Raw genomic sequence first — 18,681 nt, forward strand, 5'->3', positions numbered from 1 at the left:
CTCATTTTGGGTCACTTGCTGCTTCCAAGTGATTTTCAAGGACAACCCCATGTAGAATTAATTGCAATAATCCACATTCAAGATGATCAAGACATGAGTGACTGTGAGAAGGAATATCAGTTCCAGGAAAGGATGAATTTGCTTCATCAATCAGATGAATCTGTGTGAAGGCCTTTCTGGCCATAGATATCAAATACTGTATGCTGATAATATCTGTCCCCAGGTCAGTATATGACTAACCCTACAGTTTCATGTGGATGTTAAACACATAAACTAGAACATCAAACCCTGAGGCACCTTGCAAACCAGGATCTTAGGGCTGAACCTCTCTCCATCTGTCAACATTGAGAGAAATTGGCTATAAAAAAAGAGAGTCACCACAACATTATGCCTTTTGTTCCCAAATCCCATATCTAATTTAAAATTTTACCATGAACAGTTCTACTGAAAGTTAGTGAGAGATCAAGAAGAACCATGATAATCACTTTTCCTTCATCCCAGTTCTGTCAAAAATCATCAACCAGAGTGATCAGTGCTGCCTCCATATTATGCCTCAGTTGAATCTCGTTGAAACAAGTTCAGATAATAAATTCTTTCCAGAGTCCTCTGAATCTCTACAGGTAGTACGGTATTTAATTATGACTGTAAGTCATGCTGGTTGTTAAGTAGATCACCATATGAAAGCATCTGATTTTACAAATTTCTTGCAGCAGCTGTTAAATGAACCCTTTGTCTAGAATGAACTTTTTTTTTTGCTGGAAACCCGAAGTAAATTCCAGTTTTTGGCCAAAAAACCCCAAAACCATAAATTGTGGTCATGTGACCATGAGACTTTGCAAATGGCCATAAATATGGGCTATTGCAAATGACTTATCGTAACTTTGAATCAGGGATGGGTTCCACTTACCTTCACTACCGGTTCGCAAGATCCGGACCGAACCGGTAGCAACTTGCCACTGCTTTGAATCTGGCCTGTAAGTAGTCCTATGGAGATCTATCCTAACTTTGAATGGTTGCTAAGTAACCAGCAATAAATTAAGGACTACTTGCAGTCTGATGAACTCAACAAAAATAAGGACCCTTACCCCCTTTCTTAAAGATGAATTTACCACCATATGTATCCAACTATATCACATCTCAGGAAGCTTTTACCAATCAGCAGACACATGGACCTAATAAACAGATCACTGGACAACAATCACAAGATCCTGTCCATTTTTTCAAGAGCCATACATTTTCCAAATAACAACACAGCATCAGGCCTTGGGCAATTCAAAAACATAGATCTGAGTGACTTTATTTTCCAGGCTTCATTTTATATTCCAGTGCTTTTTGTAAAAGGAAATTGGAAAAAAATATTATTTTCATTCTTTCTCAACTCTTTGTGGAGTTGTATTAAAAAGAAAGAATAAATATTGGCATAGAATGATGATAATGTACTTGATCTATCATATCCTGATTCTATGTAGGATGTAATAAAGGACACTTGAAGGCCAGCTAGCTGGAATCAGCTACATACCTCTAGGACAGGGGTCAGCAACCCACGGCTCTGGAGCCACATGTGACTCTTTCATCCCTCTGCTGTGCCTCCCTGTTGCTGTTTGGCTTCACAATTGATAGGGCTTTCGGTTAGGTAGAGGAAAAAGGATGCCGTGCTAGGAGGAGACTATGATGGTGGAACCGGACTTCCGGTCAGCTCCAGAATTGAACGGGGACTTCCAGTTAAGAGCTTTGTGGCTCTTTGAGTGTTTAAGGTTGCCGACCCCTGCTGTAGGAGGATGCTATTCCAAAGGGCAGGTGCAGTAGAGAAGGTTCACTTTATGGGACTCACTAGATCATTGTTTAATCAAGAAGACTTGAAGTAAGCCATGTCTGTCACAGCACAGAACAGGTAGATATTATAGGAACCAGATGGTTCTCAATAGCTAGATCCTATGTAATATAGGGCTTTTTAGGTGACATCCAGCATCTTGAATTGTTCTAGAAGTCAATTGGTAACCACTATAGCTCATGCACCAGAATTGTTGTACTGCCACAGCAAGACTTTCCCATCACTGCTTGTACAGAATGCTACTGTATTCTGGACCAGGAGGAACTAAACTACTGAACCTTGAGACATCTCACAAATCAAAAGTTTTAGGCTCAGCTTCTTCCCTCTAACTAATACTAATTTGAACCAGATGCAGAGAAAGGAATAAAACCACAGTAACTCCGTGTTCCCCTTTCCCTTTAGCAAGTTCAGGAGGACACCATGGTTGATTATATCAAACGCTGCCCAAAAATCAAGAGTCAGACCACCCTATCCTATCTCCGATTTAGCTCATCCACAAGTAGGACTCATGCGTTCTCCATACTATTTCCACAAATTGTGCTATGACTTCAGTGGAATACTATGCACAGAGTGGCCTAAAATTAGAGAACCGAGTATTCTTCCAGACAAGGCTTTCATTGTGCCTCGTCTAAAAGAAAAAAATGGAATTGGACAAGAGAGCCAGAAGTTGTAGTCTTGCGTTTTGTAGCTGTCCTGTTTTTCCATAGTGTTTTGCAACATTTTTCTGACCACTAATGAAAGAGGAAGGAAAAAGTTGAAAGAGGAAGGAAAGCTAAAATACTGCCCTATGTCTTCTGCTTTGTAGTTTTGTCTAGAAGCACCCTAAGCCTTTGACAAATTATTACACAATTTCAATGTGTCTCCTGCCTCTTTCTCAGCTGTGACACTTAAGAGTGAGAAGAATGGCTTACTGTGGGGCAGTCTGCTTCCAGTTGTATTGCTTTTGGATGAGAAGCATCTTTTTTCTTGACATCTGAAGTTATCAGATGTAAGTAGTTCTGGGAAGAGTCGCTTGCTTGCTCACATGGCATGTCAATAACAAAGAATCTAGTGTGCTTGAAGGTCACAATTGTTGCTTTAATGTGCAACGTATTACCCAATATATTATTAATGATGATCTGTAAGCTGATTAAATGTCCCCCCTCCCCTTGGTGAATTAGAGGGGCAGCAACAAAGGCAGAGGAAGATAGATAAGTTTTTTTTAAAAAAAAAAACCCTGCAAGTTGGAGGAAGGGAGATCAGTAAGCAGGAATAGACTTCTTTCTTGATACATTCTTTTTTATGGCTGAAAAAGAAGGAGGTGCAAGGACTCCTGAAGAGAATGCTAAGAATATACTGAACTACTTGAATGAATTGGGAAATTGTTACTAAATTGACTTAGTGGGGTTTAATTTAATGCAAGGGCAGCTAACATATGACCCTCAGCCTCCCGGATAAAAACTTATTTTTATCCATTTGTTCTTTGTTTATCAAATTTATATAGCCGCCCATCTCACCAAAGGCGACTCTAGGCAGTGGACAATAATAGATAAAATAGAAAATATAAAAATAACAAATACAAATTTTAAAAAAATAATTTCATAAAGACATCTATCAATATGTATCCAGGCCACGCTGATGGGAACTAAGATGGATGGGAACTGGAATTCAAAAAAGATCAGATCCCAAGTCTGCTGGTTTTTAAATTCTATGCTTCCATCTTCAATTCCACTTTGCTTTCCCTTTTTAATTTACATTCTGCTCTTATTATTTTTAATAACGCAAGGTGGTGAACATAGCTAATATTCCTTCCTCCTCCTGTTTTCCCCACAACAACCACCCTGTGAGATGAGGTGGGTCAGAGAGAGTGCCTGGCTCAAAGTCACCCAGCTGGTTTTCATGGCTAAGATCAGATTAGAATTCAGGGGCTTCCAGTTTCCAGACTGCAACCTTAAACCACTAGAACAACCTGGTTTACACTTAAACTATGAAAATTCAGAAACACTGGTATAAAATACTGCTGACATTTGTGTATGACAAAAATAGAGCTGAAACTATTAATAACCTACTCAAAATGGGCTAAAGTAAAAAGATTTAATCATAATGGAGCTCAAAACAATAGTTTGAATGGGTCACTACTTGTAATTTATCTGTAATCTTGGCTTCGCTTTACAGATAGCATGTTTGCTGAGACCATGACCTCCACCCGTCTGAGCAACGCACGACTCAGCACTTGCCTTCCTCAGAGCAACCATGATTCGGCCAATTTTAACAACAATGAGCTGGAGAACAATCAAGTGGTTGCCAAAATTGCAAATCTGAATTTGAGCCGTATGCCTGGGCTGCCCACAGATAATCATACAATTCCCTGCTGCCCAAGCAGGAGGCAGCTTGGGCAAATTGTGCCTGCCTTTCTAGACACAGATCTTCATTTCCACCCTACTCATGGGCCTGATGTTAACTTTTCTCAGGATCGTATGTCTGCCTGCACCAACTGGCAGGAAAGCAACAGAACCTTGGTGTTTTCTGACCGACCTTTGCACATCGGTGAAAGCTTGTTTGTGGAAGTGGGACACCTGGGCTTGCCATATTATGGGGCCCTCACGTTTGGTATCACTTCCTGTGATCCTGGTACTTTACGGACAAATGAGCTCCCAGCAGACCCAGATTTTCTTCTGGATCGCAAGGAGTACTGGGTGGTTTGCCGAGGTTTCCCTGTCCTCAACAATGGTGACATCCTCAACTTTGTGCTTTTGCCAAATGGAGAAGTGCATCATGGAATCAATGGGATGAACCGTGGGATGCTGATGTGTGTTGATACCTCACAATCACTGTGGGTTTTCTTCTCAATCCATGGTGTAATCAATCAGCTAAAAATATTAGGTAAGTAAGTATAGCTTCAAAGTCAATGACCAGAATATTGTAAAGGAAGTGCTAGCGAAACAGTGAAAACCCTTACAGCCATTTGGAGAGATCCTCTTTTTTTTTTTTTTTAGCTTGGAACAGCCAATTGGCTAAACGCTGTGCACTTCAATTTGATGACCAAATAAAGTTTAATGAGCACAAGTATGAGGATGATTAAAATACGAATTTCTATGTTTCGGGTGCTCCAACACTAGAGGTTTTTAAGAAGAGACTGGATAGCCACTTGTTTGAAATGGTATAGGGTTTCCTGCTTGAGCAGGGGACTGGATTAGAAGAGGTCCCTTAAAACTCTGTTATTCTGTTATACCTGACTAAAAAGACAAGTATACCTATCCTTTGCTCATCAAGATGTATTTTTAACTCCTTTTTATAAACTGAAGCTAAATAGCCTGCACTAGTTGCCATTTGTTTGAGTTCACCAAACTAGGTTCAGGCAGAAAGGAAAGAATTAGTATCCAATCTGACCAGAGTACAAGAATGGTTCCGTAGCAAGCATCTGTGATAGTCCTAGCATTGCTCTCTAGCACCACTCCTAGGACTTACAAGTCATTTAGTGCAACTGAAAGGATTGTTTAACAGCTGGAAAATATCAGATTCTGGAGTAGTGTAGAAAGAACTGTCACGTGTAATCAACCATGGGATTACCTAATTACCTCTTCTCAAAAAAGGAGAATTAGGTGCTTAAGCATGAAACATGAGGTCTATCCTGTCCTTTATTGTCTCTAATATCAGGTATTGAAACAGGAGGGGTCCACTTAGTTATAATGGCTAATAAGCTTCTTTGGATATACCCTTATTAGTGAGGAGATGAGGTTACATTTTAATAATGTGTCTGTTTACCAAGACACAACAGAATGCCATTTTAAGAAGAGTAGGGAAATCTTTCCCTTGCATTAGAGTGTGCTAGATTAAATATCCATTTCATTTTACAAAGAAAATTTGGATCTCTTCTGGTTCAATATTACTACTTGAATATAATCCAGAGCCTGGAAAAAAAGGGGGGGGCTAGGAGGAAAGTGACTCTTGCAGGACCCAATCTGGATCAGTCACCAGGACCAGAGATTTTGCCTTCTGAGCTTTCATGATGGAGCTCATCTTCAGGGAACTTCCCTCTAATGAGAAGTTCAGAAGACAAATCTCTGGTCCCAGTAACCGACTCAGATTGGATCCTGCAACATTATCCTGAAACACGTATATTCACCTTCCTTCATGAAAATGAATCTTGTTTTAAAGTAGAGGATGCTCATCATCTTAAATGAACAAACCTGCTAAAAAGTAATACAATATAGTTAGACTATAGTTATTTGTGTAAGACTGTTGTCAGTAGTGGGTTCCACTTACATTCGTTACTGGTTCGGAACTGGGAGCGTGCATGTGTGCAGAACCTTCTGCGCATGTGCAAAGCATCCGTGATTACATCCGGGCGGGTGGGCAGAGCCTTCCGCCACCACCTCTACTGGCTTCCGCCACCACCCACCACTGACTGTTGTGAAGCTGAAATAGAAGTTGTTCTCCTGTTCCCAGATTGAACTCAAATTGAGCACTTGTTCCCGACAGATTCCTACCCAACTTGTGCAGCTGATTGAATTTTTTCTTTTCAGGCACAGTACAATCCAGCCCTGTAACCATCTCCCCCTCAGGATCCCCTGGAGGCTCACAATATGACAGCGATTCGGATATGGCGTTCAGCGTGAACCGGTCTTCATCGGCTTCTGAGTCGTCCCTCGGTAAGGATCGTTTGCTGATCTCTGCATTTGAAATATTTACATTCAGTACCCTAGTAAATACAGTATAAACCAAGCTCTATGGGCTGAGTTGTCTGAAAGAAGGCTTGCTGAACTATGCTAGCATAGTTTTTTGTTGAGAGGAAGGAACATTAAATTTCCTGAGGTTGCTTTTGGATGTCTTTAGGTTATGCACAAATCTTCTTTTATAAAAGCAGCAACAAAAGCCCAATAGAGCTGAAATGACTTGACAGAGCTAAGGAACAACATTTAAGGGATACAAGCAACTAAGTGGAAAATCTCCATCTGTCAAAACTAATGTTAGAGAGCTTATTGGTAGAAAATAAATGTAAACAGCAAAGTCAGCCAAACTGCTGACTCTCTAAATGTCATATTTCACCAGGACATACTTGCTTTTCACATATTATGGTAGTTCATTGGTTTCCTGAATATTGATTGATCCTCAGAAAGAGAGCAAACGTGCATGTACTTAGTTTCCCAATGCATTGATGGTTACTGCATGAAGGAATCCATATAGATTGGATTCCATCTCCCTCTCAATTACTAATCTAGTTGCAAAGAAATGTGGGGAAAGGAGGGAAAATGAGAGAGGTGGGAGAGAGAAGATGGTTATTTCTTCCTTTGCATTTTCTATCCTACAATTATTAGGTTGGAGGAAAATATTTTCTCATCTTTATAATCATTATAGCATTTTTAAAGGCATTCAGTGTGGTTTTCTCCCAATATATTTATCTCATTTAAGAATGTGCTTGTTAAAACGTTTGCATACAATCAGCAAGAATATGGGTTATAAACATGACTGAGACTTCTGCTCATAGTTTGGGCCATCAGAAAAAGTGATTCCCAGCAAGAAAAATGAAGTCATGTGGGGAATGAATGTAGGGTATTTTGTTTGCTACAATCCTATTATCTAATGAAACTTAGAATTCAGTATGACTTCATCATACACTATTAAAATCTGTATGAAAGTCCAAATAGATGTGTAAAATGCAAAGTCCATATATTCTCAGCCACAGTTGGATTAAAAGACTATGCTATTTCATCATCATCATCATCATCATCATCATCATCATCATCTCTTCTGCACCAGAAAGATGTGCAACTGGGAAGCATCTGTAGGTAGCCTGAAGTAGATACCATTAATAAAAGGCTGGTACAGCCATTATTATAAACACATCATTACAAACAATGAACTAAACAATAGTTAAAAATTGCACCCAAGTTCTCCCCTCAAGACACAAGCATTCATGTTATGTAATTGTTAGCCAACCCAAATTCCATTCATGTCATGCACATCTTTGGCACGCAGATAAAAAGTTCTTTAGAAGATGCTAGCATTTTTCAATGAAAGCAGGTCTATATTGCTATATAAAATTCATCTTCTATTTGTTTTAATGCACTTTCGTCTGCACTTTCGTCTGTTTCCAGTTGGGCCTGGCTGATATTTGTCTTCTCTGCCCAGCAGTCCGATTTCACTTCCGGTATAATGACATAACTTTTTTTTCCTGTCTTTTTTTGCCTCTTTAATGTTTACTGTACAAAAGTTCTTTTTCTCATTAGAAAAATAGTTTGAATTATTCCTTTTTAGCCTGACCTGTAGAAAAGGAGATGACATTTCTAACCACAGTTCCTTTGTTTCCCATCCCATATAGTGACTGCTCCAAGTTCTCCTCTGAGTCCTCCAGTGTCTCCTGTGTTCTCACCTCCAGAGCCCTCAAGCAGCAAGAATGGGGAATGCACAGTTTGCTTTGACAACGAGGTGGATGTGGTGATCTATACCTGTGGACACATGTGCCTGTGCAACACCTGTGGTCTTAAACTGAAGAAACAGCTCAATGCCTGCTGTCCAATCTGCCGACGGGTCATTAAAGACATTATCAAAATCTACCGTCCTTAACCTCACCTCAGCCCACCCCTCAGGGCGTGATTAATGAGGAGCAGGATGAAGAATGTTGTTAGCGATTGCCACACCTTACTGTCCCTGCTTTATGGGTATTGTGCTGGTCAGTGGTTGCTGAGTGACTCTTGTCTGTATTTCCATGTTTTGACCAGTAGAAACAAATCAGGGAAAATTAAGTGAACTGGGAAACACTCTGTCTTTGTAAGAGGCTGAAAGTATACAGTTGCAGAGTGGGAAGAGTTTTGGAAAGATGCTGCTCCGATGGATAAGGGTGGGGCCCCGGGGAAAAGGAGTCCTAATACAATTGCCGTGTTGATTCCTAAAGAAAACCAAAAAGATCTTGTGCATTGTTTTCACTCATATATGCAGCTGACCTATCTTGAGCAGGATAAATGAGAAGTCACTAGACCAGTTTAAACATTTGGGATTCTTTCCTGCTATATCTAGGAATGCTAAAAATTAGTTTGATTTGTAAGCCAGTTCAAATAGAGAAAATGAGAGTAGATTTTCATTTATTCTTACTTTGGGTTGCAGGAATAACAGGTCACGAATATTCTGTTACCTAGTTTGCTAATTTCAAAGTTTTTTTCGTATTATTCATAAGTCAAGATCATGAATAGGGATTATCTAATTAATCAATTACTCCCAATCAAATGTGTAAGAGCAGCGATATTTTCATAAATCTAAGTTTATTAGATTTTATTTTTGGTTTACAACATGGACTACTCATTTTTTCTCCCAAATGTAAGAAGCTGTGGCTCAGTTTATGAAATCAAGAACAAGGCATCTTGGGAGAGTCTGGCACACAGAGAGAGCTATAATGATTCCCTCAGGATTTTATTTTTCACCTCTGTGTGACTTAATACTTCCAGCCTTTCTAGTGAGCAATTAACAAGTGCTTTCTGATCTGGAGAGTGTGTGAAAAGCAGTAGGCCTCTGCAGGCAGAAGAAGCAGTACAGTGTCATGTTGTTAGTTTGGTTTTGGCTTAGCATGTCGTGTGAATTCAGATCACTGGAATAAGCAACCAGTCCTGGCTTATTATATGTGATCCACCAGCTTATGATAGAGGCTGTGAATAGTTATTAGCCCAGCATCTGTAAGGTGTAACACATGAAGGTATCTTTTTAATTAAGTTGCAGACGAAAGTGGCTAATGGATTATTTAGAATTTCAAGCTTCCAGTGTTTTCTTATTTATGATTTATAAATACAGTTGATTGATATCTTCCTTCATTTCTCTCCAGAGATTTTGTCAACAAAGTATGTAGCAATGTCCAACTCATATCTTCCGCTCCAGGAAGTTGTCTGCTGTTCCACAATGGAGGCATCTTACTGAAATTGAAAAGCTTTTTTATTTGGCACTGTTTGCGGGAAAAGGAATTTTCAAGCTATTATTAGACCTGTGCTTAAAAGATAAATGAAATTTGGTTATAGTATTAGTGCTGAATTATAACCTAAATAATACATGAAGGACAATCAGGGAATTACTAAATTAGGCCCAGATGTGGATTCTTTTTTTTTCTAAGAGAGTGAACTTGTACACTGTTCTGGAGGGCTCCAATGTTCAACGATCTTTGAAAATTTAAATGTCCGATGAGCTAACTTGAGCATGTTTAGTTTAGTGGTTAAAATGCAGGTAGTCCTCGACTTACAGCAGTTCACATTTAGTGACCGTTCAAAGTTACAATGGCACTGAAAAAAATCACTAATGGCCATTTTTCACATTTATCACCGTTGCACCATCTCCATGGTCATGTGATCAAAATTCAGATGCTTGGCAACTGATTCATATTTATGATGGTTGCAGTGGCCTGGAGTCTTGTGATTATCTTTTGAGACCTTCTGACAAGTAAAGTCAGTGGAGAAGCCAGATTCACTTAACAATCATGCTAATAACTTAATTCACTTAACAACTGTGGCAAGAAAGGTCACAAAATGAGGTAAAACTCACTTAACAAATGTTTCACTTAGCAACAGGAATTTTGGGCTTAATTGTGGTTGTAAGTCAAGGACCACTTATACATGTGACCTTTCCCAGGTACCTCAGACAGGAAGTAGACCAGACGAGCTAAATTCTACTTTATTCAACCCTATTGTATGCTAATTCTATTTTATTGCTACATGAACAGAGAAGAAAACTGCAGGGACTAATTCAGGCAATCACCAGGAGTCAAGACTGACTTGAAGACATCCCCATTCCTTCTGCCGACCCTATTTTTTTTTCCTTCTCAAACGCTGAGGTCTGAAGTCAGCTTCTCCCTGATTTTGGAGGCTCTGATTTTGAGATCAGCTTTTCCCTGATTTTGGAGGCCCTAGCAATATTAATCCCCAATTGTAGCCTATCCATTTAGTCAGCAAAATGACTAATAAAATTTATCTACTATAAAGCTCTACCTTTACGACAACTTCTATATTCTGATATGTAATTGATGGGAGCCAAAGCTGCTTTTAAACTGTTTTTTGACTTGTTACCTGTACTAGAGGAACTGATGAAATTGCAAGGATACCATATGCGCTCATTTCTTCTCATGTCATTGCTAGGACCCATCTAAGCTCTGATTGAATTTTTTTCCCAGAAACGTAGCCATTGTGGTACATGATGGCTTCCAGTAAACGTTGCAATATACATTTTATATTCTACTTACCATGTAAACTTGAGTAATGAAGTTTGCATTGCAGTGCAATCAGTTATTAGGAAAAAATGGCTGAGAACGTTAAGATTCAAGTTTTGTGATAAATAATGAGTTGTAAAATCATCAGCTACACTTGTATTCACAGGCTGCTTTCAGCAGCTTCTGGATTCTTATAACAATTTGACCATAGCTGACTTTAATTTCAAGTTTTCTAGCCATAGATGTCACCTATGTACATGAGAAAGCTGGATAACTGAGATTGTTTCACTGTTTAAGATGAGACTGTATTATGATGGATTTGAGCAATTACAAGCAAAAATTTCTAAGGAATAAGGTTATTCTGACTGTTGAAGGCCATAAAGAATGCTAATAATAATAATAACCCTGGAATTGCCAGATTCAAACTTTTAGAGAGAATTTAGCATGAATATTTTAGTACTTTTGCTGTTGATAAATTGGTTTAAATTTTTAAAAAATGCCAGTGTAATTCCTGGTTACATTGCCCATTTTTGACAGTGTGATCCTGAAGTGAAAAACGTGAGGTCTTACACATGGATTGTAGTTTGCTCACTCCTGCCATAGAAGCTGCATTTAGACTTGGAGAGGAAGAAACTCATCTCTATCATCTTTATCTCATTGTAAGTTTAGATGCTTGGTCAAGAGTAATTTCGCAAGTTAAGATAATTGTTTGCTAGAAGTGGTTTTGTGAACTGTAACTTTTTACTTGTATAGAAAATTTTCTGGCTCAAATCAGCAGCATTATTTTCCTTGACTTTTGCTACTTTTTCACTATCGTTGATTAGAGAGTTCGTTCTCAGAGAGTTTCTAAATTAATGTGATCACAACTTCTACAGATTGCTCCTGGGGATGTGCAAAACACTTGAAATTCAAAACACCCTATTTTGAATGTGAATTGGCTGATCTGAACACTTTGGAAGTGTCATGAGCTCAAAACTCTTCCAAAATATTTGGAATGCTCAAGTTCTACACCAAGAGAACTTGGTAGGTGGGGTATTCAGACAAGGTCAGTAGGAGATTATTCAGATCCAGAATTTTTTGCAGATCCCTAATTATTACTACAGACTTTTAGTATTACAGTGCTATTGTCTAGTTCTAGCATGTCTCCCAGCAATAGGATTGCGATGAAGAATAGTGAATATTACAGATTTCCTTTGTTTTTGCTGCTCTTATGGGGTAGTCTCAGAAATCAGACCTGGTCAAGGGGCTGGAATATATTAACAGTACAAAACTCTACATTGTGGCCGGTATGATAAATCCAAGGATGTTTTCCCCACTTGGGTGCTATTTACAACCTCCAACACTGATATTCTCAGCAACACGTAGCCTCCTAGTATCTCTTTCAGAACTGTCACTTGAGTCTATTTAATCATCAGCCATTTAATATAAAACCTACCTGAGCATTTGCCGTAAACCTTTGCACTGGAACTGATTTAGCTAAGTGAACATATTTCCTCCTGGCTTGGCAATTTATGCCTACAATAACTGCAAAAAGCAAAATGCTTGGTGCCAAGGCAGAAAAAGGGCCTTCTTTATCTTAAAAAAGATTTACCAAATGAAGCAGCATCTGACAGAGGTAGTCATAAGCTTAAATGGAAACACAGTTCTGCTTACTGAAGTTTCAGAAGGAAGTCTCATACGCTGACATAACATTTAGGAAGTGGAGGCTACTTAGCAATTAGTTTTCCCTACTGCTTGTTTCCCCCCCCCTTTTTTTTTTTTAAATTTGTTCTGAAAATCTGTTCGTGCCTTATAAGGGTGTGTGTGCACTTTTTATCCTTTTTAATGCTACTTTAAAATGGAGAGGGAAAAAAAAGATCTTAACACAAATGGCTGATAGTTTTATAGACTTGCCTGTGTTCACCAATAATTATGCTTTTTGATATTGGAGTGACAAATGTATGTTTTCATTGAATTTTTGCTGGCACTCTCTTTCCCCTTTGTATAAAAAGCTTTTAAAAAAGAATTTCCAGATTTCTAGAATTTCTTGATATATCTGTAATACATGATGTGAGCTGTATTTCACATTTTCGAATAAGCCAGATTAATCTCTGTAATAAACTTTAAAAGCCAATTAAATGGGGAGAGAAGTTTGCACTTCTCTGTATGTTAATATTCTCTAGTATTGTGATATGTAGTGCGTGTGTGTATATATTTTTTATTATTTTGGTCTGTTTTACATGAATATAAAATTTTACCTGTTTATGAAACAAGATGTTGGCTTGTAAATCTTCTCTACAGCTTTAGGTACCCAGTAATAGGAGGAGGGTCAGTGTGTGACTCTGGCAGAAGTCCAGAGCTTAAAAGCACCTAGACAAGACACTGAAAGCTGCTTGGGGCTTTTGCTGGGCCCCAGGGATTTGGTATAGTCTTTAAAAGCATCACTACTATCATCATCAGTGGTGTTAAAATGAACAGAATTGAGCAACGGGGTGTTAATGGAAAAATTGCCATCTCTCTTCGGTCAACCTATCTTTCCCTTCTTAAGTTTACTTTGAGGCTCCTTGTAAGCAAAAGGAGGTTTAAGGAACACAGTGATGCAAGCGTTTTGTCCAGCCATCACAATGATTCCACTGCACCCATTGTATTTCCCAGACGTTGGCCATACAGTTCATATGCCTTTACATTTAGAAAATGTAAAATCCCTTGTGATATCAGAGGCCCTTTGTCCTACATGTCCATCCAAAGTACAAAAGCTTAGAAGTTTAGAAATTGTTGTTTTTTTTAAAAAAACTGCATTGACCTCTGCCTTGAAAGAATTCTACATACAAGCTGCCATACTCAGGCCTGGAAAAGAGCTTTCTGCAAATAAGGATGCTGTAAAACCATTTCATCTTATTTTATGCCAAGGGTTGTGATAAAATATTATGCATTTTACACCAGCAGAGAGAGCTGAATGGTTATTTTGCTCTGCATCTGATCATAGCATTCCAGTGAACTGTGGTTGCAGCTGTCCTTTGTTGGTGATCAAGGTGCTGTTACACGCATAGGAGCAGACACATCTTTTCACATTCTTGGGTCAGTAAAGGCAATCTTCTTGATTGGAATTACATACTGGAATACGATAGGAGCATGTAGGAGCTTCTACGGTTAACCTAAGCTGTTTCCTCTTGAGGAACTGGGCATACTCCCTCTTCCTTTTTTATTTTTTAAAAACTATTTGTGCTGAATTTTTTAAAAAACTCTTTGTGCTGAATTTTTTTCCACTATATGCTCCATAAATATACTCGTTTTGAAAATATATTTTTTTTTCTGCAATGATGTCATTTCATCTTCAAAGTTCCCCTCTTTTTGTACATTTAACTACAGGTAGTCCTCAGCTTAATGACCACAATCGAGCCCAAAATATCCATTTCTAAGTAAGACAGTTCTTAAATGAATTTTACCCCATTTTACAACTTTTCTTGCCACAATTGTTAAGTGAGTTGCTGCAGTTGTTAAATTAGTATCACGGTTGTTAAGTGAATCTGGCTTCCCCATTGACTTTGCTTGTCAGAAGGTCACAAAAGGTGATCACATGACCCGGCGACACTGCAACAGTCATAAATACAAGTCAGTTGCCAGGCGTCTGAATTTTGATCACATGACCTGTATGATGCTGCAAGTCGTAAATGTGAAAAATGGTCATGTGACTTTCAATGCTGTTGTTAGTTTGACCAGACACTAAACGAATGGTTGTAAGTCAAGGACTACGTGTATAACAAAGGAAATGTGGCTGGTAAACAAAAAGTTGTTTTCCTTGAGCAGCTTCTATCACTCTAAGAATATGTGAATAGATGTCAAGTTCAGCTTAATTTTGTAGGAGTCATGATCTTTTGCTTCTCTGTGTTGTCTCCCAAGGTCCCAGATTTTCTTTAAAGTGATATTGTTACATCTCTATTTTTACTATAAGTAGCTTGATAGCTGGTAACACAGACAGTTTGATCTAGTGGTTAAGGCTCCAGGCTACAAACCGGAAGACAGTGAGTTCTAGTCCCACCTTCAAGATGAAAGCCAATTGGATGACTAGACACTCACTCTCAACGCACAATGTCAGACTTGAGCAATAAGCTGATTGGTCAATGTCTGTCACCACTAATGGATTAGCGCTCAGTTGATTAGAAAAAAACGAACTTAACGGAAAAATGCTAGGAAGAAGCAACTTAAAAGCTGATATTTTGGGCTTGGTGTTGACAGTGTTGTGTATCCTCTCCTGAGACTTCCTCCTTATGGGCAGCGTAGACAATTCCCAAGGTCTTTTACTGAACTCGTATTTGTTTCAGGACCAGGCAGAGTCTCTTGTGTCTGCATCTTTCCTTCTCAAACCATCACAGCCACCTACTGCAATTTTTGAAGGCACAATACAATATCGTTATGACTAAGCTATTACAAAACAAAATAAATTACATGCCCCGGCATCATGTTTCATTTTTGCTTGGTTACGGCGTAGAAGGATACTCGCAGCCTAAAAATAGGAACTGGAACCCGACACTCAGGCTTTTAACAAATATAAAGAGAGGGAAGCAACAGAAATGCAACTAGCATAGTTTCATCTGTTAAAATGAAAGCTGCGTTTATTACCCAGCATCCATAAGTATTAAGCACCCTTTACCAATGTCATGCTACTAATGCAATTCATCTACTTTTAGAAAGAGCTTAAAAAAAAACTTTGAAAAATCAGTCTGGGGAATACCTGCTTCAGCTAAAAGTTTGTAGAGATTCTCAGTCATCCAGGTCATGATTGTCCCAAAGGTGCTTTTTCCGGAAGCAACTCTTGTTTTGTTTTGTTTTGATTTTCTTTTGAAGATGTTTCGCTTTTCATCCAAGAAGCTTCTTCCCCACTATCCTGTCTGAGCTGAAAAAGCTTCTTGGATGAGAAGCAAAACGTCTTCAAAAGAAAAAACAAGAAAGTCCCGTTTCCTCCGGAAGAAGCACTTTTGGGACACCTACTTCAGCTGCCATTCTTAATTTTTCTGATCAAAGAGATTTCTCCTATTTATATCCATACCTGGGCACAAGCACACATTCAGATGACTCCAGTTCTAATGTATCTTGAGGAGAAGCTAGTAAACAAAACTATAAAAGATCAACTGCATTGCTGTAAATTGTGTAATAGGTGTGCCAACAAGGATGCTACACGAAGCAAACAATCCATCCTGCATTTTTATGTTGAAATGACCATCATATTAGAGTGAGGGTAAATGGCAATAAAATTATGATCATGCATAGGCATGCATCAAGTTCAAGTCCCTACTCAATGGTGGAATCCTAATTAAAGTATATTGTACCAGTTAGTGAAGGGGAATCCACCACATCTTTAAGGTATCAGTTCTTCCAGTTTCCGGTGCTCCCCCGCACGCACATGCTCCTGTTTCAGCACTTGGTACAAAAAAGGTTCACCAACACTGTGCTAAGGTGTACTTTAGAATACTTTCTGAAAATTACTTCTGTTCAATGAGATGGAATCAACCCACTACCAGTGGAAGGGCCAGGAAACCTTAAAAGCCTTTTTACTATGTTGGGTTCTTAGTTTCTTCTTTAATTTTGATTTGATTTCATTGTATAGTGCATGAAAAATTTGGAATGGAAAACTATTATTATTGTCCTTGTCAAATTAGCATATCACATTATCTTTCGATATAACTGAAAAAAGAAAAAAGGTAGTATCATTTCAATCAAGTCTCCATAATTCACGAGGGAGGGGTGGATTCCGTAATGGTTTACTTCCTCTCTAGCTGCCTTGATTCAATCAGCAGTTTCATGCTTTTGGCCTCCTGAATGCACATACGCTTGGTTGATTGAAGTCTGGATTTCTAGCTATAGCCATTACAAGTTACATTACACAGCTCCTAGCTAAGCAAAATCTCTGCATTGCTTATCTAGGATTTATTTAAGAGATGGAAGATTTAGCATGAAAAAATAGGGAGCACACAACCTTGCAACAGCACCACATAGTGGTTGATCTCGCACTTACGATCCGGCCATGAATGGTGTGAATGAGTTTTAATGTTTTTAATTTTTTAATGATTTTTATAATGATTTTAAATGCATTGTGAGCCGCCCTGAGTCTTTGGAGAGGGGCGGCATACAAATTGAATTAATAAATAATAAATAGTGGTCAGTTGAAGCAGGACTGCTTAAGGCAGATCCAAGTTGATAAAAGCAATGGAAGGTCCTCTAATCTCCATTTTCCATACATAGTGGCCCCTCTTCTCTTTCATATTATTCTCTAGTAAACTAGTCCTAGACCAGGGGTCTGCAACCTTAAACACTCAAAGAGCCATTTGGACCCATTTCCCACAGAAAAGAAAACACCAGGAGCCACAAAACCCTTCCCGTGCCTGACTATTGAGCGGCTACAAAGCTAGCATATGTTGTTGAATTAAACGTTCTGTTTTCTTCTGAAACGTTACTTTTCTTGGATTTATCCATGGTTGGCCTACCGGGGTTGAAAAGCTCAATAAATTGCATGCTGGCGGGTGTTGCACATTGGCGGTTGTGACACATATTTTGAGTGATGGAGCCGCAGCAGAGGGGTGAAAGAGCCACATGCGGCTCCAGAGCCGCAGGTTGCTGACCCTTGTCCTAGACCAATAGGCAAATATGCTTAATGATCATTCTTTGGCTTTATCACCATGACAATTTCAAAATGGGAATGATAATTCAAACACCACGCTTGGAAGAGCATTTAGTGGACTATTTCATTTAAATGCTTTCCTACAGCTGTCTTCCTTGCTGTGGGAGCATGTTTCCTGCTAGAACTGGCTGATTTAGTTGCTTGCTGTATTTACAAAATCAAGAACTAGAATGTCAGTAACAGTGACCTGACTGATATATTTATTCACACCCAGAGAGAAAAAGTTATTAAATTAAGAGAATTCATTTCTTTTCTGCTGCATCACACCAAATAGCCATGCAGGGCAGCTTCAGGTTTCCAACAAAGGCCAGCCACTGTCAACCATCTTTAGAATGCTCATAGACTGTCACTAAGAAGTCCAGGGTGAATTTAAGAAAGAAATAATGGTTCTGAGAAACCCACAGAAGCATATTGGTATTCCTTCACTTGCACTTTTTCGCAATTACTAAAGATACAAAATGGGATTTGCAACAAAAATACAAAAAATGTTCCTGTTCCATTCCCAAATCCATTAACTTTTTACCTTCCTCTGTTAACAGGTAGTTATATTCGAGCTGAACGAGTTTTTTCATAAAGATTTTTTTTGACAGTGTTTGGGCTCTTCTCAAACCTGCTAATAGTGCCTTCTTCAGTGTCAGATCAATGCCATCTATAGTCTATTAAAATGCTTGTGTCTATAACCTTGAACTAAGTGGAATAGAGCATCATAGGGCAACAATTTTTCAGCCAAGGTTCCTTAAATGAACCAATTTACAGAATGCATCCAAAATCCAGAACCCCTGACACCCATGGGATTAAAATTTGACAAATTTGTAGTGACTTCAAGTGTGGTTCAAAAGAAGATAGAACCATAGGTCAAGGGACCTCAGAGTTCTAGTTCAACTCCCTGCTTAAGATTGGAAACCTTACACCATCCCAATCAGATGGTTGTGCAGTCTATTTTTGATGATCTCCAGTGATAAGAGCACCCATAACTCTGGGAGGTAAGCTGTTCCATTTATTAATTGTTCTTGCTGTCAGAAATTTTCTACTTGC

The 18,681-nt window shown here is 38.8% G+C and overlaps 1 protein-coding gene across 1 annotated transcript in view; it reads left to right on the plus strand.

Moving 5' to 3' along the window:
- Positions 1–8,518, plus strand: part of NEURL1B (neuralized E3 ubiquitin protein ligase 1B) — a 225,213-nt gene extending 216,695 nt beyond the window's left edge. The window contains exons 3-5 of the mRNA XM_070933965.1: positions 3,986–4,693; positions 6,337–6,462; positions 8,133–8,518. Of these exons, the coding sequence (XP_070790066.1) occupies positions 3,986–4,693; positions 6,337–6,462; positions 8,133–8,377 (1,079 nt within the window). The 3' untranslated portion in view covers positions 8,378–8,518. The remainder of the gene's footprint in view (positions 1–3,985; positions 4,694–6,336; positions 6,463–8,132) is intronic.
- The last annotated feature ends 10,163 nt before the right edge of the window (positions 8,519–18,681 follow it).

The sequence above is a fragment of the Pituophis catenifer genome, unplaced genomic scaffold, assembly GCF_029215685.1.
Source record: "Pituophis catenifer annectens isolate HBS135680 unplaced genomic scaffold, rPitCat1.0.hap2 SCAF_2, whole genome shotgun sequence".
Lineage (NCBI taxonomy): Eukaryota > Metazoa > Chordata > Lepidosauria > Squamata > Colubridae > Pituophis > Pituophis catenifer.